Source organism: Cnephaeus nilssonii (assembly GCF_951640355.1).
Source record: "Cnephaeus nilssonii genome assembly, chromosome: 10".
Lineage (NCBI taxonomy): Eukaryota > Metazoa > Chordata > Mammalia > Chiroptera > Vespertilionidae > Cnephaeus > Cnephaeus nilssonii.
The window spans coordinates 37,868,011-37,891,845 of record NC_137081.1 but is presented as its reverse complement, the minus strand read 5'-3'; the positions used below and the strand labels follow the sequence as shown (position 1 = coordinate 37,891,845).

General features: G+C 41.6%; 1 protein-coding gene across 1 annotated transcript in view; it reads right to left on the bottom strand.

Annotated features, from left to right (window-relative positions):
* The window catches only part of CERKL (CERK like autophagy regulator), a gene marked incomplete at its 5' end in the record, with an annotated part of 100,664 nt that extends 77,098 nt beyond the window's left edge, over positions 1-23,566 (bottom strand). The window contains one exon of the mRNA XM_079782882.1: positions 23,329-23,566. Within this exon, the coding sequence (XP_079639008.1) occupies positions 23,329-23,566 (238 nt within the window). The remainder of the gene's footprint in view (positions 1-23,328) is intronic.
* Positions 23,567-23,835: the final 269 nt, after the last annotated feature.

The following is a 23,835-nucleotide window of genomic DNA, read 5'->3' as shown; positions in this document are numbered from 1 at the left end:
GAAAAGGGCTGGGAGTATGGGGACAAAAAAGAGAAGAAAGGGGAGCAAAGCTGACTCTGGTAATTTTTCCTAAAAGTAACAATAGTGCAGGACATTTGAATTCGCTTTCTCCCCCGTCCCCAACATTTTAACCCTAACCATTTTTTAAACTAAATTATCTTCAGACACTAAAATATTATTTCAGGAAAGCATTTATCTGAAATTAAAAAAAATATATGTAGCTCTAAATATAGTATTTGAGGGTAGGGTTAAATAAAATTATGCAAATAATGAATTTATATTTTTGAATACTGTATTGCAAAGATCCATCATCATTGAAAAAGAGTGTTTCCACAGCTTCTATCGTTCTTAACCTGTTTCTGTACTTTTGCCTCTCCCAAACCTAATGTAAGGGACCTGGAGAGCCTTAGGCTAAGCAAAATAAGCCAGGCAGAGAAAGGTAAGTATCACATGATCTCACTCATATGTGGACTCTAATGAACAAAATAAACTAAATAGAGGGAAAGACATAGAAGCTTTGGAACAGACTGATGAATCTCAGAGGGAAGGGGGGGAGCAGAAATTAACTAGGAAACTTATATGCATGTATACATAGACCATGGATACAGATAGTGTTGTGAAGGCCTTGGAGGGGCAGGTGTGGGGTGGAGGGTGATCAATGGAAAAAAGAAAAAAAAAGGGGGGGGGGAACATCTGTAATACTTTCAACAATAAAGATAAATTTAAAAATAAATAAACAATAAATAAAGTAAAGTCTTGACCTTGCATTTTTTCTATGTTTTCATCCAAAAACTTTGAGAGGCATTATTAAAATGCAATGGTTAACAGAACTATTTAATCTAGAAATATGTATTATCCTAAGACACCATTAGATTTATTCTCATATATAGAGATCAGGGAAACAAAGGAAATAACTCCAATTATTTAAAACAGTAATCCCTTAACACTGGGATTTTGTTTTAATTATAAAGAGTGTATCTTATTAAAAATAAGACAGAGCCTTGTCCTTCAAGGGATAAATCCCAAGTTTCTCTAGTGAACATGCATGCAAGATTTCCTAAAGAATGTTTCAACAAATTAATTTTGTTATTATTCATGATATAATTAACTTCTTAAAAAGAGCATCAAATAAACAATTATGGGCCCACCTGTTCATGATATCATACTAGACACCACACAAAGTTAATGGAAATTTATTTCATTCTGTTCCCTACCTCCCTGCACCATGATAATACAGACAAAATTCCTTGTATTATAAACTAATAACAGCCCTAACTGGTTTGGCTCAGTGGATAGAGCGTCGGCCTGCAGACTGAAGGGTTCCAGGTTCGATTCCAGTCAAGGGCATGTACCTTGGTTGTGGGCACATCCCCAGTACGGCGTGTGCAGGAGGCAGCTGATTGATGTTTCTCTCTCATCAATGTTTCTAACTCTCTATCCCTCTCCCTTCCTCTCTGTAAAAATCAATGAAATTTAAAAAAAAAAACTAATAACAAAAAGTACAGGAAGCAGTAAGTATTCAAATGAAAACTGCTCAATTGTTTATACTTCAAATGTGACTCTAGATATACCCAGTACCTGAAAATCATTTTTTAAGAATGTCCTCCCCATCCCTGTGGTTTCTCCAGTGCCATGGACAGACAGGGTAGGAGGAACAAGAGCAGTGGGAAGCTATGACTGAAAGTAAATGGCCTGCTGTACGAGAGACCAGAAAAGTCATTGGGGACTTCCCTTAGTTGGTCCTACTCATCATCAGACACAGAGGGAGAAACTAAAGCACAATTGGGGGGAAATTACATTCCCCTTTGGGTCCGACAACTAGCCCACTTAAATGGTTGAATGCTGAGCCCAGAAGGCTGAGGGAAATCCCTCTTTCTCAAGGGACATTGAGGCACCTACCTCTCCTATTTCAGGCCTAAAAGAAAGCTACTTAGGCACTCAGTACAGCCTTGCTTGGGTTTTATCACTGAAAATAACGCTTTCAGTCATCCTGTCACCCCTCACAGAATTGAGTGTTGGCGTGGAAGGCACACAGATCTCACCGGGGCCAAAGCTGGACCACAGCAGATCCAGCACCCTAAGGTGCCTGGCAAGGACCTCGCTCAGTTTCAGCCAAGTGATGACAAGTGGGAGACAGAAGGTTGTCCTAATGACATCAGTCACCCAGGGGACGGAGGGAGAGTAAGAGCAGCAAGGGCAGCTGAGCGAGCACAAAGATGTGAATGATGACACGCTTCGAGTCTGAAGGAGTCCAACAGCTGGTGCACAGAGGCAGATGAGGAGGACATAGAAGCGAGATGTTCTAGTCATTATCTTAACAACACAGGTATATAGTGTGATTAAGGACCATAGCTTTTACGTATAGTATTTACTTTATTGGATTTAGATTTGGTATGGTGTGTAGGTAATAAAAATTTTATGATAACGTCCTCTAGAAAAATAAAGGGAACTGGAAAGAATCTATACATTTTCCACTGGAAAGCAAGGACAAATATTGCTATTCCAAGAAAGCTTTGTTTGTTCTTCGTTTTGTTGATGTTTCAGGTTTAAGTACCATAAATATACAGTCATATTCCTTCCTTGGAATAAACAACTGTCTTTAAAAATAGAGCAAACAAGGAGGAAAACAGAAAAGAAAATGCCAGACCATGGAAATCTGTGATCCCTGCTTCTTAGGCAAGGTCATAACAAAGCCAGTAAGAGGGATACCAGTGGCTTAGCTCTCTAGACGCTTAGCTCTCTAGATGCTTTCCAGTCTCCTGGAGCAAAGATTTCACAACTTTATAGAAACTTCACTTCCTTTTCCTTCGTCAGCCTTTATGCTCTCATAAAAGATACTAAGAAGGACTAGCAATTAGCACAGGTTATGAACTAACCAATAATACACCACAACTCCTACACACTTTTGTAAAATTCAATGAGTAAATTCAGACCCATTAGGAAGCAATTTTGGACCTTTTTGGATCCTAAAGGATCCATTAAAAGGGCACTTTTCTATTTTAAAGTATCAATGACTAAAAAAATTAAAGCTATTTTTAAAATAATGTATACAGACAGCTTCAATTTCTGAATTATACCATTAGGCTGACTCAAATTGTTAATTAATATCAATAGCATGAAAACCCGAAAGTGAGCCTACTCTAATGAAATACTGTATATTCACATTAAAAAGTGACTGGCAGGTCAAATTCTAAAAAGGAAACAGTAGATACCACCACAAAACTAGCAGATGTTTCTCAGGGTCATTTGTACAAAAACATAAGCATATGTTAAAGAAATCTGATACTATCATGGAATCAGTTGGTGTCTAAAATAATAGCAGCTCCTTATGGCAATATGGTAATATCCGTATCAAATGCACAACACATTATGTTGCAACAGTATGTGCGGACAAATGAGCATCAGTGGCAGTAGTAATGACCAGTGCTTTTATTAAGGAGAAAAAATGAAATTAGAATATTATATAGAGGGCATAATATTGTTTAGCAGTAAAGTGAACATGATAGTATGTTGAATAATCAGAGTTTGTGTTTAACTGATTTTATTGATACTCATATGAAGGCAGCATATTAACCAATAAGAATATTAATATTCTAGAAAAATTAATTGTACCAGACAAAAAGGTGTTCCTAAAGAGTCAACTAAAATTTTTATTGGTACTTCATCTCATGATAAAAGTGTGCACCATATAATGAACCTAAAACAGTAATATTATAGTGCAAAAAATTAAAATTTAAAAGCCATCAAGAATACATTATAAAATTTTCAAAAGCCTCCTAACATTTAAATCAAAAAAGGAGGGGATAGTAGAGGAATATCATGTAAGGAAAAATATCCTGTAAGTAAATTACATCTAGAAAATTAATACTTTAGAAAATTAATTGTAAGGCTAAAAGCAAGACACCCATGAAAAACACACAAGGTGACAAAACAAGCCAGAGGAAAATCATTTGGGCAAAAATTGAAAAAGGATCCCCAGTCAAATTTATAGAAAATATTCCTTTATTAACTTTTGGTAGAGAATATGTTTGTATATTTTCAGAAAACAACTCCGAGACCATGTGGATTCCAGCAAGAGAGGAATCGACAGGACTACTCCAGCCATGAAGACAGAAGAGAAGCAGTCCAGAGACGGAAGACGCGGATGTGGCCTTCCCATACTAGCAGTTAGCAGCTGTGCATCACTGCAGATTGCCCAGGACCAAACCGGACAGAGTCGGACCTGCATTACTACCATTTGTCCACCATCCAGAACTGAAATGTCAGTGCTGACATGTACACATAAGGAACTGTTGGACATTGAAATTGGGTCTCAAAAGAACTGTTGGCCCAGAAAGAAACTCACTACACACTGATTCATTTGCCTGTCACCATAACCATTATTGCTTGTCTCATTTTCGGTTCTGATAAGTGTATTTCTAATAGCACATGATCTCACTCATCTAGGGGAAATAATGAACAACATAGACTGATGAACAAGAACAGACCCAGAGACAAGGAGGCATGGATCGGACTGTCGGGCCTCAGGGGGAGGGTAGGGAAGGGTGGGGGTAAAGGGGGAAATCAACCAAGGGACTTGCGTGCAGGCATATGAGCCTGACCAGCGGTAAAGGACAACAGGGGGGTGGGGGCATGTGTGGGGAGGGGTGTGTGATGGGAATGGGGGGACGAGGACAAATATGTGATACCTTAATCAATAAAGAAATTTAAAAAAAAAAAGAATATTAAAGTGTTTATAATGGCCTTCAAGGTGAGTTTTCTGATTTCTTCAGTCTACCCAAGAATGACGGTGAGATTAGCTGTTATTTTCAAAGCTAACAATAATATTTGGTGAGTTTAAGGGCAGGAGCAGGGTGGATGAGGGTTAACAAGGGGGATAAAAGAGGACATCTGTAATATGTTCAATAATAATGATATATATATTTTTTAAATTCTCCACTTCAAAATCAACCACTTCAACTGGGTGTCCCATATGCAGTAGTTAAGCAATAGGTAACTGAATCATTAATGTAAAGCAGCTCATAGTTTAGTAAGTGTATTTTCAGTTTCAACCACAGAAGTCTGAGATCTTCTAGAATATTTGGAACTCGTCATATCACCCCAAAATACACAATGTACACAACTGATGCTAATTAAATGTTATTGACGGAAGGTTTTTGAAAAGTCAAAGCCAAAACACATCCCACAGCTTTCCAAACTAATTGTTGGAACTTACCTTATACTCTAGGAAAGTTAAATCTGAAAGACCACTTTGCATGTTAAGGCACATATTTGTCATGCAGATTTGAGCAAAACTAGGATCACCCATAAACTTTCCTGGGCATGAAACCCAATAACAGAGTAGGTTTGGTCCCAGTGTAAAACATTCAGACTTGGAAAGTGCTAGATTTGTCTTTCATTCAGAAGCTACCAACACATATTTTTCCCCAAATGTGAAAAAAAGTTAATTCTAATAAACAAAAATGCAATTTCTAGAGAAAAATTTATTTCTACTTTAAATTTAAGAGCTTATTATAAATCAAATTATATGACAAAAGAACGTTATCTACAATGTTTAGTTTACTCTGAATATTTAAAAGAAACAATACCTAAAATAAGTACGCTATGAATGGGACTTTAAAAATATATTATGTTCTCCAAGATTTTCACTGTACCTTCTCATCTGTATAATGAAAACCACAACAATACATATACTGTCTTCCCTTTACACTTTCAATACATGAAAACATGCCTAAAATATAAGGAAACTAATACATCCTAACAGCTGCTCAATTTTATTGATCTTATGCTTTCTGCACAGATGGACACTAGAAAGTACTTTGAATTATGTGTTTGTAACCTTTACTAAACATAAAATTTTGATTTGGAAAACATTATTTGTATTAGATCTCCCCCCCCCCCCCCCGCAAAAAAAAAAAAAGCATAGAGATTTTATATAGTAAAGGATTTTTTTAGTTTAAAATAATATATAAACAGTTTTTCTATATATAAAAATTGACATTCTTTAAATTATTTCACTGACTTTATATCTTATTAATACCTAAATATTATGGCTGTACAAAGAAATTTATTTACCAATATTTATTGACTAATGCTTTCTGAAAATAGATTTTAATTTTTTTTTAAAGTGGTCTTAACCTAAAAGAAACCAGACACAGGAGAGAGAGTCTGAGGCTCATGAAAACACTGATCTTACACTCCATAGGGTTCACTTGACAATCCTTCAGGAGAGATTTCTCCAGCTTATGTATTTTTCAACCTGTCAATTTCCCTTCTGTTTGGACATTTTGCTAGCCACTGGCATATCTGGTGCTTTGTAGAATACATTTCAAGTAAAATGTTTCTCATTTTGCAAATCTGAGAAGTAACTTTAACAGTGTCCACTATTCATTTCATTGTCTGAGCTAAAAATCTCAGTATTGCCATTGTTTCTTTCCTTTCTCTCAAGTCCCACATCCTTCAAATTCTTTGATAATATTCCTTCATCTAGACTCACCACTCCATTCTCCCTGCTACATACACACTGCCTCCTGGATCTTCTGATACATGGGTCACTGAAAGGGGCTACGCAATGAAGAGCCCTTTGAAAATCCACCCTGTCCCCACGATTGCCTTTCTAAAACCCAAACTCACTTACTTTAGAAAACAAAAACCTGATTTCTTCTGACACTTGGCTTTTGCCACCCCTTACTCAACCCTCAGGTTAAGACACCAACTTCCTAGTATGATCTTCAAAGCCTTATACAAACTATTAACTTATCACAAAGCACTGTCATCTCCCCCCACTAATGTACACTACAGACCATGGTCTTATTTTCCAAATAGGTCAAAGCATTCCCTCCTGAGATTTTTTTTTTTTCTAAAATACTATTTTTCTAGATATGTTTCCTTACTTCTTTGTGTAGCCAACTCCAATCATTTTTCAAGACCCACATGCATTTAAGAAAGTGGGTAGAGGAGGAGTAAGGACAAGGATATCCTATATAATAAAGAGGGAATATGCAAATTGACCATCACTCTGCCACAAAGACAGTTGCTCCCCCACCCGAGCGCCAGACCAGGGAACCTTGGTCCATGCCCCCCACTCCAGTGCCAGGTCAGGGAACCTCAGGCTGCACCCCCCGCCCAGCAGGGCTTGACGGGGGACCTCAAGGTGCAACCCCCCCGCCCCAATGCTGGGCCAGGGGACCTGAGGCTGCTCCCCTCACCCTGGGCCAGGGGACCTGAGGCTAAGCCCCCCTCCTGGTGGGGATTGATAGGGGACCTCAAGGAATGCTCCCCACCCCAGCCCAGGCTGGGGGACCTCAGGCTGTGCCCCCGGCACCAGGCCAGGGAACCAGAGGCTGTGCCCCCTGCCTGGCGGGGCTTGACAAGGGTGGGACCGGCCAGGTCTGGATCTAGTCCAATGGCAGGGGGGAGGGCACGGCCGGGTCTGGGTTTCGTGTGATTTTGAGGCGCATGTGGGTAGGTGGGGAGTTGACTCTGGGTCCCGTGGTGCATCCCAGACTCTGATAGGAGGAAGATTTTCATATACATTTTACTAATTTTCTTTCATCTCTGACACTTCTATTATAGAGAAAGGGCAAATAGCAATATTAAAATATTTCCTCTAATTAATCCCCTTTTAATGTGCACGAATTTTGTGCACCAGGCCACTAGTATGTACATATTTGCTTATATTTAAAAAATGAAAGAATAAAAAAACTTGAAAAAAGAATCTTACCTATAATAGTGAGAAAGAAAAATGGTAAAAGAAACACAGATAAGTTATACTTCTCAGAATAGGGCTTGTTTAGTGGATTTAACTTTGGAACCATATAAATATCCTATATAATAAAGAGGTAATGTGCAAATTAAACCTCACGCCCTCACAAGATGGCTGCCCATGACCAGGCCAGCAGGGAGGTTAGTGAGGGACGACTAAATGACTAAACAAACAGGCTGTGTGGGGCAACCAGGCCAGCAGGGGCGTTAGTGAGGGATGACCAAACAACTGAACAGCAGGCTGCATGGGGTGACCAGGCCTGTGGGGGGATCGGGGTAGTTAGGGGCGCCCAGGTCAGCAGGGGGGTGCAGTTGGGGGTGATTAGGCTGGCAGGGGGGGCAGTGAGGGGTGACTAGGCCAGCGGAAGGGGCAGTTGGGGAAACCAGGCCAGCAGGGGGGGGCAGTTAGGGGTGACCAGGCAGACAGGCAGGTGAGCGATTAGGAGCCAGCAGTCCAGGATTGTGAGAGGGATGTCTGACTGCCAGTTTAGGCCCGATCCCCAGGATTGGGCCTAAACTGGCAGTCAGACATCCCCCAAAGGGTCCCAGATTGGAGAGGGTGCAGGCTGGGCTGAAGGGACATCCCCCCGCCGGTACATGAATTTCATGCACCAGGCCTCTAGTTTTACATAATTACAGAATAAAACCAAAATGAAACAAATAATTCTGCACATTGAGTTGGAGGATAACATCACAAATGGGAATGATTCCAAGTATCTTTAAAACACAGTACTTGAGAAACACCAATCAGAAGTGATATATGCACTCCTATGTTCATAGCAGCACAATTTACAATAGCTAAGATTTGGAAACAGCCTAAATGCCCATCAGCAGATGAATGGATTAGAAAACTGTGGTACATCTACACCATGGAATACTACGCTGCTGTAAAAAAGAAGGAATTCTTACCATTTGCAATAGTATGGATGGAACTGGAAAGCATTATGTTAAGTGAAATAAGCCAGTCAGTGAAAAAAAAAAATACCACATGATCTTACTTATTTATGGATAATAAAGAACATAAAATGATGAAAGAAAATGGATACAGAGGCAGACAAGCATTGAACAGACTGTCAAACTACAGCGGGAAGGCTGGAGAGGGTTGGGGTGGGGGGAGGCAAGAGATCAAACGAAGAACTTGTATGCATGCATATAAGCATAACCAATGGATGCAAGACACTGGGGGGGGGGCAGGGAAACATATGCCAGGGGCTAGGGGAGGCCGGGGGGGGGGGGGGGGGGGGAAAGGAGACATATGTACTACTATTTGTAATACTTTAAACAATAAAGTAAAATTAAAGGGCAAAATATATATATATAAAATATAAATAAATAAATATATATATATATATATATATATATATATATATATATATATATATATATATATACTAGAGGCCTGGTGCCATGGCGGCAGGAAAGGCTATTGCCGCTGTGGCAGCTGTGCTTGCCAGCCGTGAGCCCGGCTTCTGGCTGGGTGGCGCTCCCCCTGTGGGAGTGCACTGACCACCAGGGGGCAGCTCCTGCGTTGAGCATCTGCCCCCTGGTGGTCAGTGCGCGTCATAGCGACCGGTCGTTCTGCAGTTTGGTCGATTTGCATATTAGCCTTTTATTATATAGGATATATATATATATATATATATATATATATATATATATATATATATAAAATAAAACACAGTATTTGACTACACATGGCATATACTTAAAGTGGTACATACTCTAGGAGCAACAACCAAAAGTACAGAATGATCTTAAATGGCTTTCCGTAATTATACTGTTGATGTAGCATTGGTATTGTTATTCTGTGATATATACTCTGTGATGTACACATATTTCAGGATACGGCAACAGTTAGGGATTTTTAAGGTTAGGAGAAAGGAGAGAAAATAAAAAACCTCTTAGTCTTGAACCTGAACTGGAAGTATCGCATAATTCCATCATACATTTTCTGTTTAGAAAAAATTGAAACAAGACCATATAAAGAAATTATTAGCAATGAGCACACATGGTACTCAAATTGTTTTCTCTAAACACCACTACCCAATAAAAGGAACTAGGCTTCCTGATGATAGTGTTAAAGCCATGTCTCAGGCATGAAATGTTCGAGATGAGCCTGGAATATCTTGCCATTCATGAAAGAAAGCTATCAGAGATGGCTGAGAGAAGGTCAAAGGAATCAGAGAAGTCAACTTGAAGGGGTTCCCATTGGTCCAAAAATCTAGAATTGGGACAATTTGAGTATTCCATAGCCCATGAATGAAAATTGCTGAGATTTGGCCATTTCTGTCCAAGGCAAGACTCCTAAAGGGCAGTCTTTTCTCTCAAACTCTCAATATAGATAAGCAAAGAGTTTATCAGATAAGCATCCTCTACTGAGGCTCTCCCCACCCCTGCTTGCTTCACCCCCCCCACCCCCCCACACACACAGGTGTCATCACAGTCTGAAGGTATCCCTCTGAATATGCTCCCTCCCCTTTTTATCTTTCACAGACACTTGTCTCCATATTTCAATGGGAAAATGCAGGCCAGACCACCAGGTTTTTCAGAAAATAAATTGCAAGGAAATAAAAAAGAGAGAGAACAATCTGTGGATTAGAAAAATAAAAGACACAGCAACCAACTGCAATATGGACCTTATTTAAATGTTGATTTATATTTTTAAAAAAGAAAAAGATAAATAATCATCAGAAAAATATGATCGCTGGATATTTAAGGATTGTTTTACATTGGAATAGTGTGGGAGGGGGCTGGGGGACTGGATGAAAGAGGTAAAGGGATTAAGAAGTACAAATTGGCAGTTACAGAATAGTCACCAGGATGTAAATTTAGTACAGCATAAGAAATAGAGTCAATAATAATGCTATAACATGGTCCCAAGTGGGTACTGGAAATATTGGGGGGAACAAATTGTAAAGTATATGATTGTCTAACCCAGTGGTCGGCAAACTCATTAGTCAACAGAGCCAAATATTAACAGTACAACGATTGAAATTTCTTTTGAGAGCCAAATTTTTTTAACTTAAACTATATAGGTAGGTACATTGTTATTAACTTAATTAGTGTACATGGTATTTTGTGGAAGAGCCACACTCAAGGGGCCAAAGAGCCGCATGTGGCTCGCGAGCCACAGTTTGCCGACCACTTGTCTAACTACTATGCTGAAACCAATACAAAATAATATTGAAAGTAAACTAATAAAATCCTGGAATTGTGATTATATTGTGTATTATAAATTTAAAAATTTCTACCTCCTAGAGATGTATGCTGAGATATTTATAGATGTAATTAGATGTGTCTAAGAATTGCTTCAAACTATTCCAGAGAAAGAAGGGAAATGGGTAGGTCACAGATGAAACAAGACTGGTCTTGAAAACTATCTACCCTCAATGTGTTACATAGAGCTTCACCTCTCATTGAACATGGAGGCTTATTATGTTATTCTTTCTACATTTGGGTATGTTTAACATTTTCCATCTATATATACAAAAGCCTAAGTGACCAAACAATTGAACAACTGGTCAACCAGTTGACTGGTCGACCAATTGCTATGATGCGCACTGACCACCAGGGGGAAGACACTCAATGCAGAAGCTGCCCCCTGGTGGTCAGTCTGCTCCCACAACCAACATCCCACAGTTCCTCTCCACCCCACCCCACCACCCAGCCAGCCGGCCCCGATAGCCCCAATTGGGCTGGCAGCCAACCTCCCTCGGTCCCTCCCCCCCACCCTGGCCGGCCAGCCCCATAAGGACTGGGCGAGATGGTCCCGATGGGCCCCAATCACAGACCAGGCTGAGGGACCCCACCCGTGCACAAATTCGTGCACCGGGCCTTTAGTAATATATATGGGGTTTTAAAAAAACTTTACAAACTCCTATTTCTTACCCTCACTGGTTTGGCTCAGTGGATAGAGCGTCAGCCTGCAGACTGAAGGGTCCTGGGTTCAATTCCGGTCAAAGGCACCTGCCTGGGTTGCGGGCTCTATCCCCAGTAGGAGGCATGCAGGATGCAGCCAATCAATGATTCTCTCTCATCATTGATGTTTTTATCTCTCACTCCCTCTCCCTTCCTCTCTAAAATCAATAAAAATATTTTTAAAATAAATAAATAAATACTCCCATTTCTCTATCCCATTTTGGTCATTTACTCATAAATTAAAAAATTCTGAGAGAAATGGAATATGCTCTATATGGGGGAACTGTCTTAAAGGTCTGAAAGAAATCAGATGACATTATTGTATTAAAGGTTTTTTGTGGGGTATGTTTTTGTTTTTTTTCATATTAGTTTGGACTATGATACTAAACTATCACGAACTCAGACATCAGACTCCTGAAGGCATGAGGGAGTATTCTTTCTTGCTTGACTGAGAAAGCAGTATAACCGAATGGGTACAGTGTGGCTCTGGGGTCAGATGGCTTGGCTTTGAATCCCAGCAACTCCATTACTAGCATGACTTTGGGCAAGCTATTTAACAACTCTGGGCCCCGGGGATAAAAATCCTATCTAGACTACACAGTCTTGTTGGGAGGATTAAACAGATAAGATACTTAGCACAGGACCTGGCAGAGTAAACATCAATAAATGTTCACTATTTTTAGTCAAACACTGGACACTGTTGTGTAGCAGCCGTGGTAGTTTCCAGAACACTGTTTCTGATGAAAATCTTGGAATATACATGGGAATTCCCTGAAGACAGATGGTACATTATTTTAGACTTATCTTTAGGCTTACCATAAGTCCATAGCACTGTGCCAATTTTTTTTTATTTATTTATTTATTTATTTATTTATTTATTTATTTATTTTATTTTATTTTGGTATGCATATCTGCCTGCCTATGCCTGCCTCCCTACCTCTGGGTTCAGTCGTTTATTACACTAAGTAAGGGTCCTCAATTCTGGTTTGCATGCAAAAAGTGAGTGTAAGATTTAATTTTCTTCAAACTCCATTTTTCTTCCCTCTTTTCCCTTTACCTCCCCCTTCATCATGTACTGATTTAGGAAAATATAAAAGAATATAAAAAGCCAATGGCTACTAAGAGTTCTTTCCTTTGCTCACACCACACACACACACACACACACACACACGCACATCCCTCACTAGCTCAACATATATTACCCCCATCATTGTCACAGTAATCCTAAAACATGGGCAGAAATATAGTTATATGTCAGAAATTAGAGAGGCCCATGTTGAGGACGTGATGATGTTTGTAGATTTGTCAATATTTGAAATGAAATCTAACAACCTAGTCAAGTAATAGACTAGGTGGGATAAGCAATGAGGTTCAGAATGAGTATTCTAGTAACTGAGACCACAATGAATTATATCAACTACATCCCTGGCCCTTTAAACAAGTATGGTCCACTTTCCCAAATTACAGGGGGCACAAAAATGTTCAGTCCAGGAGAAACCAAGATGGCGGCATAGGTAAACACCTAAACTGCTGCCTCGCACAACAATTTCAAAACTACAACTAAAAGACAAAACAGACATCATCCAGAACCATAAGAAGGCTGGCTGAGTGGAAATTCTACAACTAGAAGGAAAGAGAAAAGCACACTGCGACTCACAGGAGCTGCGGAAGGCAGAGGGTGTCTCCAGCACAGAAGTTCTCCCATCATAGACACAGCTGATCCTCACAGCCAATTGGCCTGGTGGTCAATTTCTCCCAGTGATATCAACAACAATCAAGGCTTAACTACAACAAGACTGTGCACACAGCCCACAAAGGGGTGCACTAAGAGTGTCCACCTCAGGTAACTGGGGAGGCTGAGCCACTGGGCCCTATAGGACACCTAGCACACAAAGCTACTCTATCAACTCAGGGAAGCAGCCAAAATGTGGAGACAAAGAAACAGGTCACAAATGAAAGAAATGGAGGAAAGCAAACGACTGGATATAGAGTTCAAAATCATGGTTATAAGGTTTTTCAAGAATTTTCTAGAAAAGGCCGATAAATTTAGCAAGACCCCCGAGGATTTGAAAAAGGACCAACTAGAAATTAAGCATACACTGTCTGAAATAAAAAATAATATACAGAGATACAACAGCAGACAAGAGGATCGCAAAAATCAAGTCAAAGATTTGAAATACAAAGAAACAAAAAACACCCAACTGGAAAAGCAAAAAGCAAAAAAAAATCCAAAAATATGAAGATAGTGTAAGGAGCCTCTGGGACAACTTCAAGCATACCAACATCAAAATTATGGGGGTGCCAGAAGAAGAGAGAGAGCAAGATACTGAAAACCTATTTGAAGAAATAGTGACCGAAAACTTCCTCCACCTGGTGAAAGAAATAGACTTACAAGTCCAGGAAGTGCACAGAACCCCAAACAAAAGTAATCCAAAGAGGACCACACCAAGACACATCATAATTAAAATGCCAAGAGCAAAAGACAAAGAGAGAATCTTAAAAGCAGCAAGAGAAAAACAGTTAATTACCTACAAGGAAGCACCCATACAATCGTCAGCTGATTTCTCAACAGAAACTATGCAGGCCAGACGGGAATGGCAAGAAATATTCAAAGTGATTAATAGCAAGAACCTACAACCAAGATTATTCTACCCAGCAAAGCTATCATTCAGAATGGAAGGTCAGATAAAGAGCTTCACAGATAAGAAAAAGCTAAAGGAGTACATCACCGCCAAACTAGTATTATATGAAATGCTGAAAGGTATTCTTTAAGAAGAGGAAGAAGAAGAAAAAGGTAAAGATAAAAATTATGAACAACAAATACATATCTATCAACAAGTAAATCTAAAAATCAAGTGAATAAAAAATCTGATGAACAGAATAAACTGGTGAATATAATAGAATCAGGGGCATAGAAAGGGAGTGGACTGACAATTCTCAGGGAGAAAGGGGGGTATGGGGGGTGCAGGAAGAGACCGGACAAAAAGTACACCTATGGATGAGGACAGTGGTGGGGGGCGGTAAGGGCAGAGGGTAGAGTGGGAACCAGGTGGAGGGGAGCTACAGGGGGAAAAAAGAGGAACAATTGTAATAATCTGAACAATAAAGATTTATTTTTTAAAAAAAAGAGAGAGAACCAAGAAGGGCAACTGTTTCTAAAAAAAAATTTTCAGTCCAGCAATAGCATCCCATCTGCCTATGTACCCAACCTATCCATTGATTCCTATATCTACTGCCCTGGCTCTTTAAATTCTTTAGTTTCATCATGTTTAGACTTCTGCAGTGTACCTCAGATCCTCCTTCTTTGGACAATCCTACCTGGACCAACTTTTCTACTTTACTGACCTTGATCCAGACCATTTGACTCTCAATTTGTTCATCCTATAGCCCTTGGCGTCAATGCAAGTGCTGTTCCCCACTCCTAGGAGGATTATTTCTGTGCCAGTTCCAACCCCAAAGATACCCACGTGGGGGAGGGATGAGGTAAAGAGGAAAACAAAAGTAGATCAGTTTTTAAAAGTACTGGCCTTCAGATGGTGTCTGTGGTTGCAGAATGTTTTAAGAACAACATTAGTATGCCAACTTCCATGGGGTCAGGGTACATAGGCTCTAGGACAGTTATCATTTTGATTATACTAATCCTACACTAAGAAACTAAGTCTTCAGAGGGAAGGCAGGGGAGGAGGGGGCGTAAGAGATCAACCAAAGGACTTATATGCATGCATATAAGCATAGCCAATGGACACAGACACTAGGGGGGTGAGGGCATGTGCTGGGGGGTGGGAGGTGGCCGGGGAGGAGTTCAATGTGGGGAAAAAGGAGACATATGTAATACTATATGTAATACTTTAGATGATAAAGAAATAATAAAAAAGAAAAAAGAAACTAAGTTTACCAAATTTCAGTTTAATAAATCATGGTGACCATGAAGAATAATATGATGACTTTTAACAACTTTACTATTAGCCAATTAATACAGAATATGTTAAAGGGTTTTGCCTGCCTCCCTGCCTCTAGGTTCAGTCATTCATTACACTAAGTAAGGGTCTTCAACTTCTGGTTTGCATGCAAACAGCGAGTATAAGATTTAATTTCCTTCAAACTCCCATTTTCTGGACTCATCCGTTTTACCTTTAAATCAGCAGCTCAGATTGTATGAGCAGATCAGTTCTACGTTGAGGCTAATCATTTGAAAACTGTACCTTTCCATAGAAATAGAGATTTAAAAATTTTTAATATATCTTTTAAAATAAAGATTAAGTTCCCTGGGATAAAGGAAATAAACATTTTCAACTCTCCATTCCTTAAAGCTGTAGTTACCACGAGCTACAATGTGGCTACTGACTTTAAATTAAAGTTAAATAAAATTAAAATTCAGTTCCTCAGTCAATAGCCACATGTGGCTGGTGGCAATGGTTTCCAACATTCAGACACAGAGCATTCCACCATTGCAGAACATTCATCCAAACAGTCATGATGTAGAGATTCATTGCACGTTTGTTGTTCCAAATGGACCAGTTTTACTTTAATAAAAAGCTAATATTTATACAAGATGAGATTTACACAATCTATATATATAAAAGCCTAAGCGACTGAATGACCAATCGACCAGTCACTATAATGCACACTGACCAGCAGGGGGCAGACGCTCAATGCAGAAGCTGTCCCCTGGTGGTCAGTGTGCTTCCACAGTGGGATCTGCGCTAAGCTGACTGACAGGTGCCAGAGGCTGGACTCACAGCTGACAAGCCACATTGCTGCGGTGTTAGCACAAGCCTCTCCCCATCGGGACTGACTGGGTGCGAGCCTGTGGCAGGCGCAGCAGGGCCAGGAGGAGCAGGAGCGGCAGGCAGGAACGGCAGGGGGTGTTGGACTGCCAGTTTCGGCTAATCCCCACAGGCCATGCTGAGGGACCCTACCAGTGCACGAATCTGTGCACCGGACCTCTAGTATGTATACAACAGGTTAACAGACCTGTCAAAGCATTTAAATAAATTTAAAAACTTCATATGCAGAACATGCAGTTACTTGGTAAGCTTGATTTTTCACAACCATCTTTTTCAAGTTCCTTCCAATTTGACAGCTTAGAAACATACTACCAAGTTTTAAAATTGTTTTATTCTTAATATGTAGCACAGTGAACCAAAGCATCATGTTTTACTGAGTAATTAGTCCTTCAATAATTCACATGAGTAATAGGTCATTTTGGGGGTTAACCCCTGCTTCCATTATTTCTGACCACACGGCCCGCCGACAGATGTCTCACTTTGGACGTACACAACAGAAGACTGGATCTGTTTCACGTACATCTGTTCCCCAACAGCTTAGGCAGATTAGTGCTTAGAATGCACCCAGCTCTGCTAAGTCCCACATAATCACTACCTCTTGTTGTTTTAAAATTGATTATTTTTCTCATTTTCACATTTTTCCACATCGCCTTTCACATTGCTAAGTTTCCAGCAAATAAATGTTTTATATAAACTTAAAGCACAAGAGGACCAATTTAACTCTCTTCTCAAAGAAACTCTGCCAAGACCTCAGGTTGCAGTGCAGCTCCCTCAGATTTTCGCGTTGCTGCTCCAAGCCAGCTGAGCTCAGAGTCGTGGCAGGAATGACCCTTTGAAAAAACAGAAGGTGAACCGGTGTAACCCGAGGTAGTAAGTCTATGAAAAAGAGAGGCTTGTAAACCATATTTAAGATTTGAAACCCACATTTTATTGTTAGAAGTATTTAAAACATTATATTCAAATGCTAAGCAAACATAAAATCCTTACTCTGAAATCTGATTAGAGGGTACAGGAAATGAAGCAGCAGGAAGAAAGGATACGCTAGTCCTTTTGTCCATCATGAAAAATCTGCTTATGCCTGGCTTTGACCAACAACTGTCTATAGATAATGGTTTCTTCCTTTCCAAAGACAGGACCTGTACTGGGGCGATGGCTCCCCTCTCACCGTTGTGCCCCGAAGCTGGGGAAGGGGAGTAAGGGGCTTGGCTCGTATTTCTCATGTGGGTCTTCTAATTAGAAATTCATTAGGGCTGCGAAGCTCCGGCTGTAAAATGCAACACTCTTCCACACACAGCAGACGGGGGACCCCACGGGTCACTCAAACCCTACTCAGACTTCCTTAATTTATGATGGTATCCATCCTAACACTTAAAGTCTATAAAAATGGGTATTCTCTTTACAATGCAACTTCAGAGTTGATGCTTCTTGGAGACCACATCATACAAATGCCTCATTTTGCAGGTGAAGAAACTGTAACTCAGCGATGGTAAATGACTTGCCCAAAGTCAGTCACACCCCTGTGACTGCGGAGACAAAACGGAGGGTCCTTCGGTGCCCACTCCTGAAACCTTTCCTACACCACAGGAAAGCGACTGAATGACCAATCGACCAGTCACTATAGTGCTACACTACAGACAGCTGGAGGAGGAAGCCTATAGTGCTTTCGGGTCTACTTAGGGTGCTTTCCAATTAGTAAATGATCAAGTTCCCAGTGAGAGACAGGAGAGAGAGAGAAGGGGAGGGGAGGGGGAAGAGGGGAGGGGGGAGATGGAAAGGGAGGGACGAGACTTGTGGACATTTGGCATTCCTGTCAGAGATCCCTAAAATGGATCATTCTTAAATGTACAAAAATATGAGTTTAATATAGTCCAATCCTACCCATTACTAACTCTCCCCATCAGCAGTTTTTCCTTTGTGGGAAACAGATAAAAACATTATAATCCAGATTCTGCTTTGGGGAGGCACAAAAATCCTGTATTTTTCTATTTCAATCTAACATTTGAGGTAGAAGCTTACCACTTGGTAAGCACATGTTCCTAGAAGTTTGTCCTTGGTTGAGATTTGGAAAAATGCCAACAAGCAATCAGTGATGCTTTGAAATCATTTAACACTGAGAAGATCTGATTCAGTTACAGCACAAGCCGAGGGCTAAATTATAAAATAGGCAAATTGGTCTATGGCATCCACTCAGGGTCCCTTTCTGAGCTCTCTTCTCACTTTTTGACACCTTACGCCCAGTCCTGGGCACTCTTTTGAGGGCTACCCACCCTGTGGCATTCCTCCTGGTCAGCTCTGCCTGGGCAGGGTCTCATGATCCAGTCTTGTCTACCTTTCTCATCTGGTCTCACAGAACTAGCCTGATCCCTCTTCCATTTCTTTAGGATGTTGCTTCCTCTGAGTTCACAGACAGCTAACTTGGTAACGACTTCATATTAACATGAGAAAACATATATATTATTCCACAAGTAAAATGGCTACAATCTGAGATTCCAATTTAAAGTTCACCAGGCACCACTGTAGGCAAGACAGTATTTTCTGAACAGAATGTGTCCTTTGGTGCACACAGCTGACATCCTGGCCAATCTGTGGCCTGGTCGGCACATTCTACCCTGCAGCTGAGCAAGATGAAACCTCTGGCCACGATGCTAACAATGGAGAAGTGGGCCAACTTCAGCTTAAGAAGTTATTTTTAAAAAAGAGTTCTGGTGTTTGCCCATGATTTCCAGCTGGCAACAGCACTCTTCTGCGCAGGAGTAAATTTGCCTTGCTGATCCAAAAATAAATAAATAAATAAAAATAAAATAAAATAAAAAAGAGTTCTGATGCTTCTTTAACAAAAGGGGAGGGAATGCTCTCTTCCAGGTGGTGCCACTCTTAATGGGAGCACATTACAGACAGCTGGAGGAGGAAGCCTAGAAAGTCCCTATAGTCATGCTTTAGGGTCTAGTTTAGGGTGCCTTCCATTAGTAAATGACCAAGTTCTCAGTGTGAGATGGGGGACGGGGGGAGAAGGAGGGGGAGAGGAGAGAGAGAGAGAGAGAGAGAGAGAGAGAGAGAGAGAGAGAGAGAGAGAGAGAGAGAGAGAGAGAGAGAGAATATGTGAGGGAATACAAGACCAGATGTTATTTTTCAACACCAGGAAAAGTTGCTTTCCTTAAGTAGCAGTGTTGTGATCAGATTATGATGCAACAGTTCCTGAGACCAGTTAGCAAACTCATTCATTCAACAAATGTTGATTGTTTACATGTGAGGCACTCTTTTCAAGGTGCTGACAATAAACAAGATGTTCTGAACATCTTCCCTTTTCCCCATCTAGATCCAGTCTCCACCCTTCTCCCCTACTCTGTACCTCCATCAAGTGGTCCCCTTGCACTCCAGCTTCTAGTTGGCTTTGGATTATGGTAAGGACCAGAATTGGTGTGGAAACCAGCCGGGCTGAAGCAAAGGTCATAGCCCCTGTCTAGTGACCCTCTTTACATAGTCTCTCTGAATCCAGACTCAGGCAACTCTTCCCCTTTGGGCCTAAGAATAGAATCCCCTGTCCCTCTATTTTTAGTCCCAAGAGCACTTCACTATCCTTACTTCTTGCTTACACCTTTATAAAACACTGCCTTTTAAAAACTCTTATAAAGTTATCCTTATTTAAGTGCCACTTACTTACTATTGGGTCCCCCAAAGCTGGGGTGGTGGTGGGGAAGACAGACAGTAAGTATTATATAGCATATTAGACAATACATGCCATGGAAGAATATGAGAGTAATGGGAGCTAGAAAGTGTGCAGAGAAAGGAATTTAAATAGGTGATGAGGGAAAGCCTTACTGAGAAGGTGACATTAAAATACAGGCTCAAGGGAGGTGACAGAGTAGGCCAAGTAGAAGGTTATAATGGCCTGAGTTTGGGTAGTGATTGGCTGGACAGCGAAGGAAGAGAGCAAACAGCGTGAAGAGAATTGACGGTTGATTAGAAGTAGTAAGTGAGGGAGAGTGAGTCGGGGCTTACCTCCCGAATCCTGGCCTAGATAACATTCCAGATAGCCTTCTAAATGCCCTTTCTCTCATATTATGCTAGCATGTTCACTACTTACATATGCAATCTACCAGGTATATCCATCCAACATAAACTTCAAGGAGTCCCACTCATTGTACCACAGCTTACACACACCTAAAAAGCAAAGTTAAATATTCTGACAACTGACGAATTAGTAAGTTCCAAAACTGTTAGGGAATACAAGACCAGATGTTATTTTTAAGCATCAGGAAAAGTTGCTTTCCTTGTAGGCAGGCATGTTAAATTTGTGGGACTCCCAAGTTGATGTATACAGGTCAGGACTAAAGACAGAGATTGAACGTTTGGCCTAAGGGTAGATGAGAACAGTGGATGATATAACCCAGAGAGTAGATGATGAGTGACAATAGTTAGCAAGACCAGACTCCTTGAGAACACCAAAAATAGACAAACAGGAGACTGAAAAGTTAGGTTCTGGTGGTGCCACAGAAACCAAGGCAGCAAAGTCAAAGTCAAATGCAGGGGAAATCCAGAAAGGTAAGGGTTGATATTGGTCCATATGATTGCGCAATTAGAAGGCGATTGCTAACCTTTGCCCGAGCAGCTTTAGCAGAGAGAACAAAGCCAGGTCTCAGATGGTTGAGGACTAATTAAGAAGTGAACTAATGAAGGCAGTGAGAGTAAACGAATTTTGCTAGGAATCTATGCAAGAACGTGAGAAAAGAGGCAGAGTAGCCGCTAGAAAGAGAAGCTTACAGGATCAAGGCTGGGGGTGGCTAGGATAGGAGAGTCCTGAGCACATCACTGGGCTTACGTGAAAGCTAACAGAGCAAGGGCTAAAAAAAAAAATAATAAGAAAGAGGGTATAACAGATGACACAACTTTTTAGATGAGGCTGAAGAAATGGGATGGGTTGATTATGAAGAGGTGACAAACATCTAGCGTGTGCCCATGAGTGGGGGCAAATGACATAGAATGTAGTTTTTCCTCCAGTTTCTGGACCCATTTCATTTGTCCTTTGCTATTCACACGTAGTAAACTAATTCCACATCAGGCACTATTTCTCACATTTAAACATCTCTTAATACCTCCTTTTCTTTTCCCAATCTTATGTTACTAAGTAGAGCATCTCTTGGTTTCTCCTATAAATAGAAATACTTACTACGGTGCTTCTGTACCTTCAAATTTAGGGGCCCAGTGTGTTCTGCACACCAGGTGTTAAGTTACAAAGAAAAAGTGGGACATCTAGATGAAGGAAAAGAAAACCAGAGGGTTTTAGGGCCAAAGTAAACAACAACAAAAGAGTCAACACTTGCAAGCTTTAGAGTTGTAACTGTCAAGATGACTTTTTAAATGCTACCAACAGTAATGCTAGTTAAGCCTACTTTTCCTCAATCACCACTCAATAGAAAATAACATTTCTTTCCCATCACTATTTGCCTCTTTGTTTACCAGAATTGCAATATTAATTTGTACAACAACTCATTGCATCTTTCATTTTAATTCTATCAAATTTCAGCCTCGTTGTAGGTTAAAGTGGCTCTTGTAGACTAACCTAAACTCTAATTGTAAACTTCTATATCCCCCAAATTCAAACTGACTTGAAAACTAAGCAGAACAATTCTGTCCATACTAGATTTTAACTCAAAAGTGCAAGAAGATATTCTACCTTGGTTTTCAAAACGCCGGAAAACATTTAAATTAAGGTCAAGATGGTTTTAGTGGCGTGAGGATGGCTTATACAGGTGCTGAATTCACACTCATGACCAGTGCTGGGTCCCTAGCTCAGCCACTTCATTTTATTAGACTTTTGTGCAAGAAATTTTTAAATAGTGCTGTTTTTCTGCTCTGTAATATAAAGAGTGCACTGCGTCTTGTTTTCCAACAGGGGAGGCCATTTATAATTTCATACGTTTGTATTTAACTAGAAGAGGCTGTACCACATCCCGAGGGATTTCTCTAAACCAGGGGTCCTCAAACTTTTTAAACAGGGGGCCAGTTCACTGTCCCTCAGACCGTTGGAGGGCCGGACTATAGTTTAAAAAAAAAAAAAACTATGAACAAATTCCTATGCACACTGCACATATCTTATTTTGAAGTAAAAAAAACAAAACAGCAAAAACACCCGCATGTGGCCCGCGGGCCGTAGTTTGAGGACGCCTGCTCTAAACCATCCCTAGACTTAGACTTCAAATATTTCTATCGTAAAATACAGCATTATAACACGTTCTAAATAAAACAAGTTTCGAGTCCATAAAAGTCAAATGCAAGTACACAGCATGATGAGGATTCTAAAGTGAACCTCAAAAATCAAAAATTTCCAGACTGAGCCTGAAGAAGGCTTGACTTTAGACAATGGCAGGGGGTGCTGTGAAGGATGGAAAAGTCCAGACAGAGACTCCAAAGCCCGAGGCTAAACTCTCAGAAGTCAGCAAAGGGACAGTTGCCTTCAGAACCCTCGTGGAGGGACGCCCGGTCAGCAACTGCCACTGAACTTCATCCACTGGGCGGGGGCGGGGGGGGCTGCCTTCCCGCCGGCAGAAAACACCGGCTTTGGGGGGTCAATTCTTTCCTCTTTGGCGCCGAGCAGAAGCCGAGTGTGACGTGGGCCGGGGAATGCGCCCCCAGGGGAGAGGCCGGCAGGAGGCGGCCAGTCGCTGAGCCCCAGGGAGTGGCTCGGGGTCCCCCCAACTGGCGGAGGAGGAGCTTCGGGAGGAGGAGAGGCAGCGCCCGGGCGGCGTGTGCGCGGCAGGGGGGAGGGGAGCAGGGGGAGGGGAGCAGGGGGAGGGGAGGGGAGCAGGGGGAGGGGGAGGGGGGAGCAGGTGGAGGCGGAGGCTCGGACCCGCACACTCACCCGCGGGGCGCTCGGGCTGAATGGGCCGCCACCTCAGAGCCCGCTCGCTCAGGACCATGTCGCAGCTGCTCCTCCCGATCTCGAAGATGCCCCGGAGCAGAACCTGCTCGGCCGCCGCCTCCGGCCGCTGCGGGGCCGCCCACGGCACCGAGGCCACCGCGGCCGCCGCCTGGGGCGCCTCTTCCTCCCCGCCGCCCTCCAGGGCGCTCACGCGGCTGCCGCGCCTCCCCCGGGACATGACGGAGCCGCGGGCTGGGCGGGAGCCAGGGGTCGTGGAGGAGGGCGGTTTGGAGAAGAAGGAAAAGGTGGAGGCCCGGCAGTCTCGCCTTCAGTCGCGTCCCGCGCTGCCACAGCAACCGCACGCGGGGCTGGGACCCAGGAGGGGGCGGGGCGCGCGGGCGGGGCCGCCGGACCTGGTGCAGCTCCGTAGCCTGCCAGCCTCTCGCCTCGGCCGCTCAAGATACACAAAACCAAACAAACAGACAAAAAAAAAAAAAAAAAGGCAGG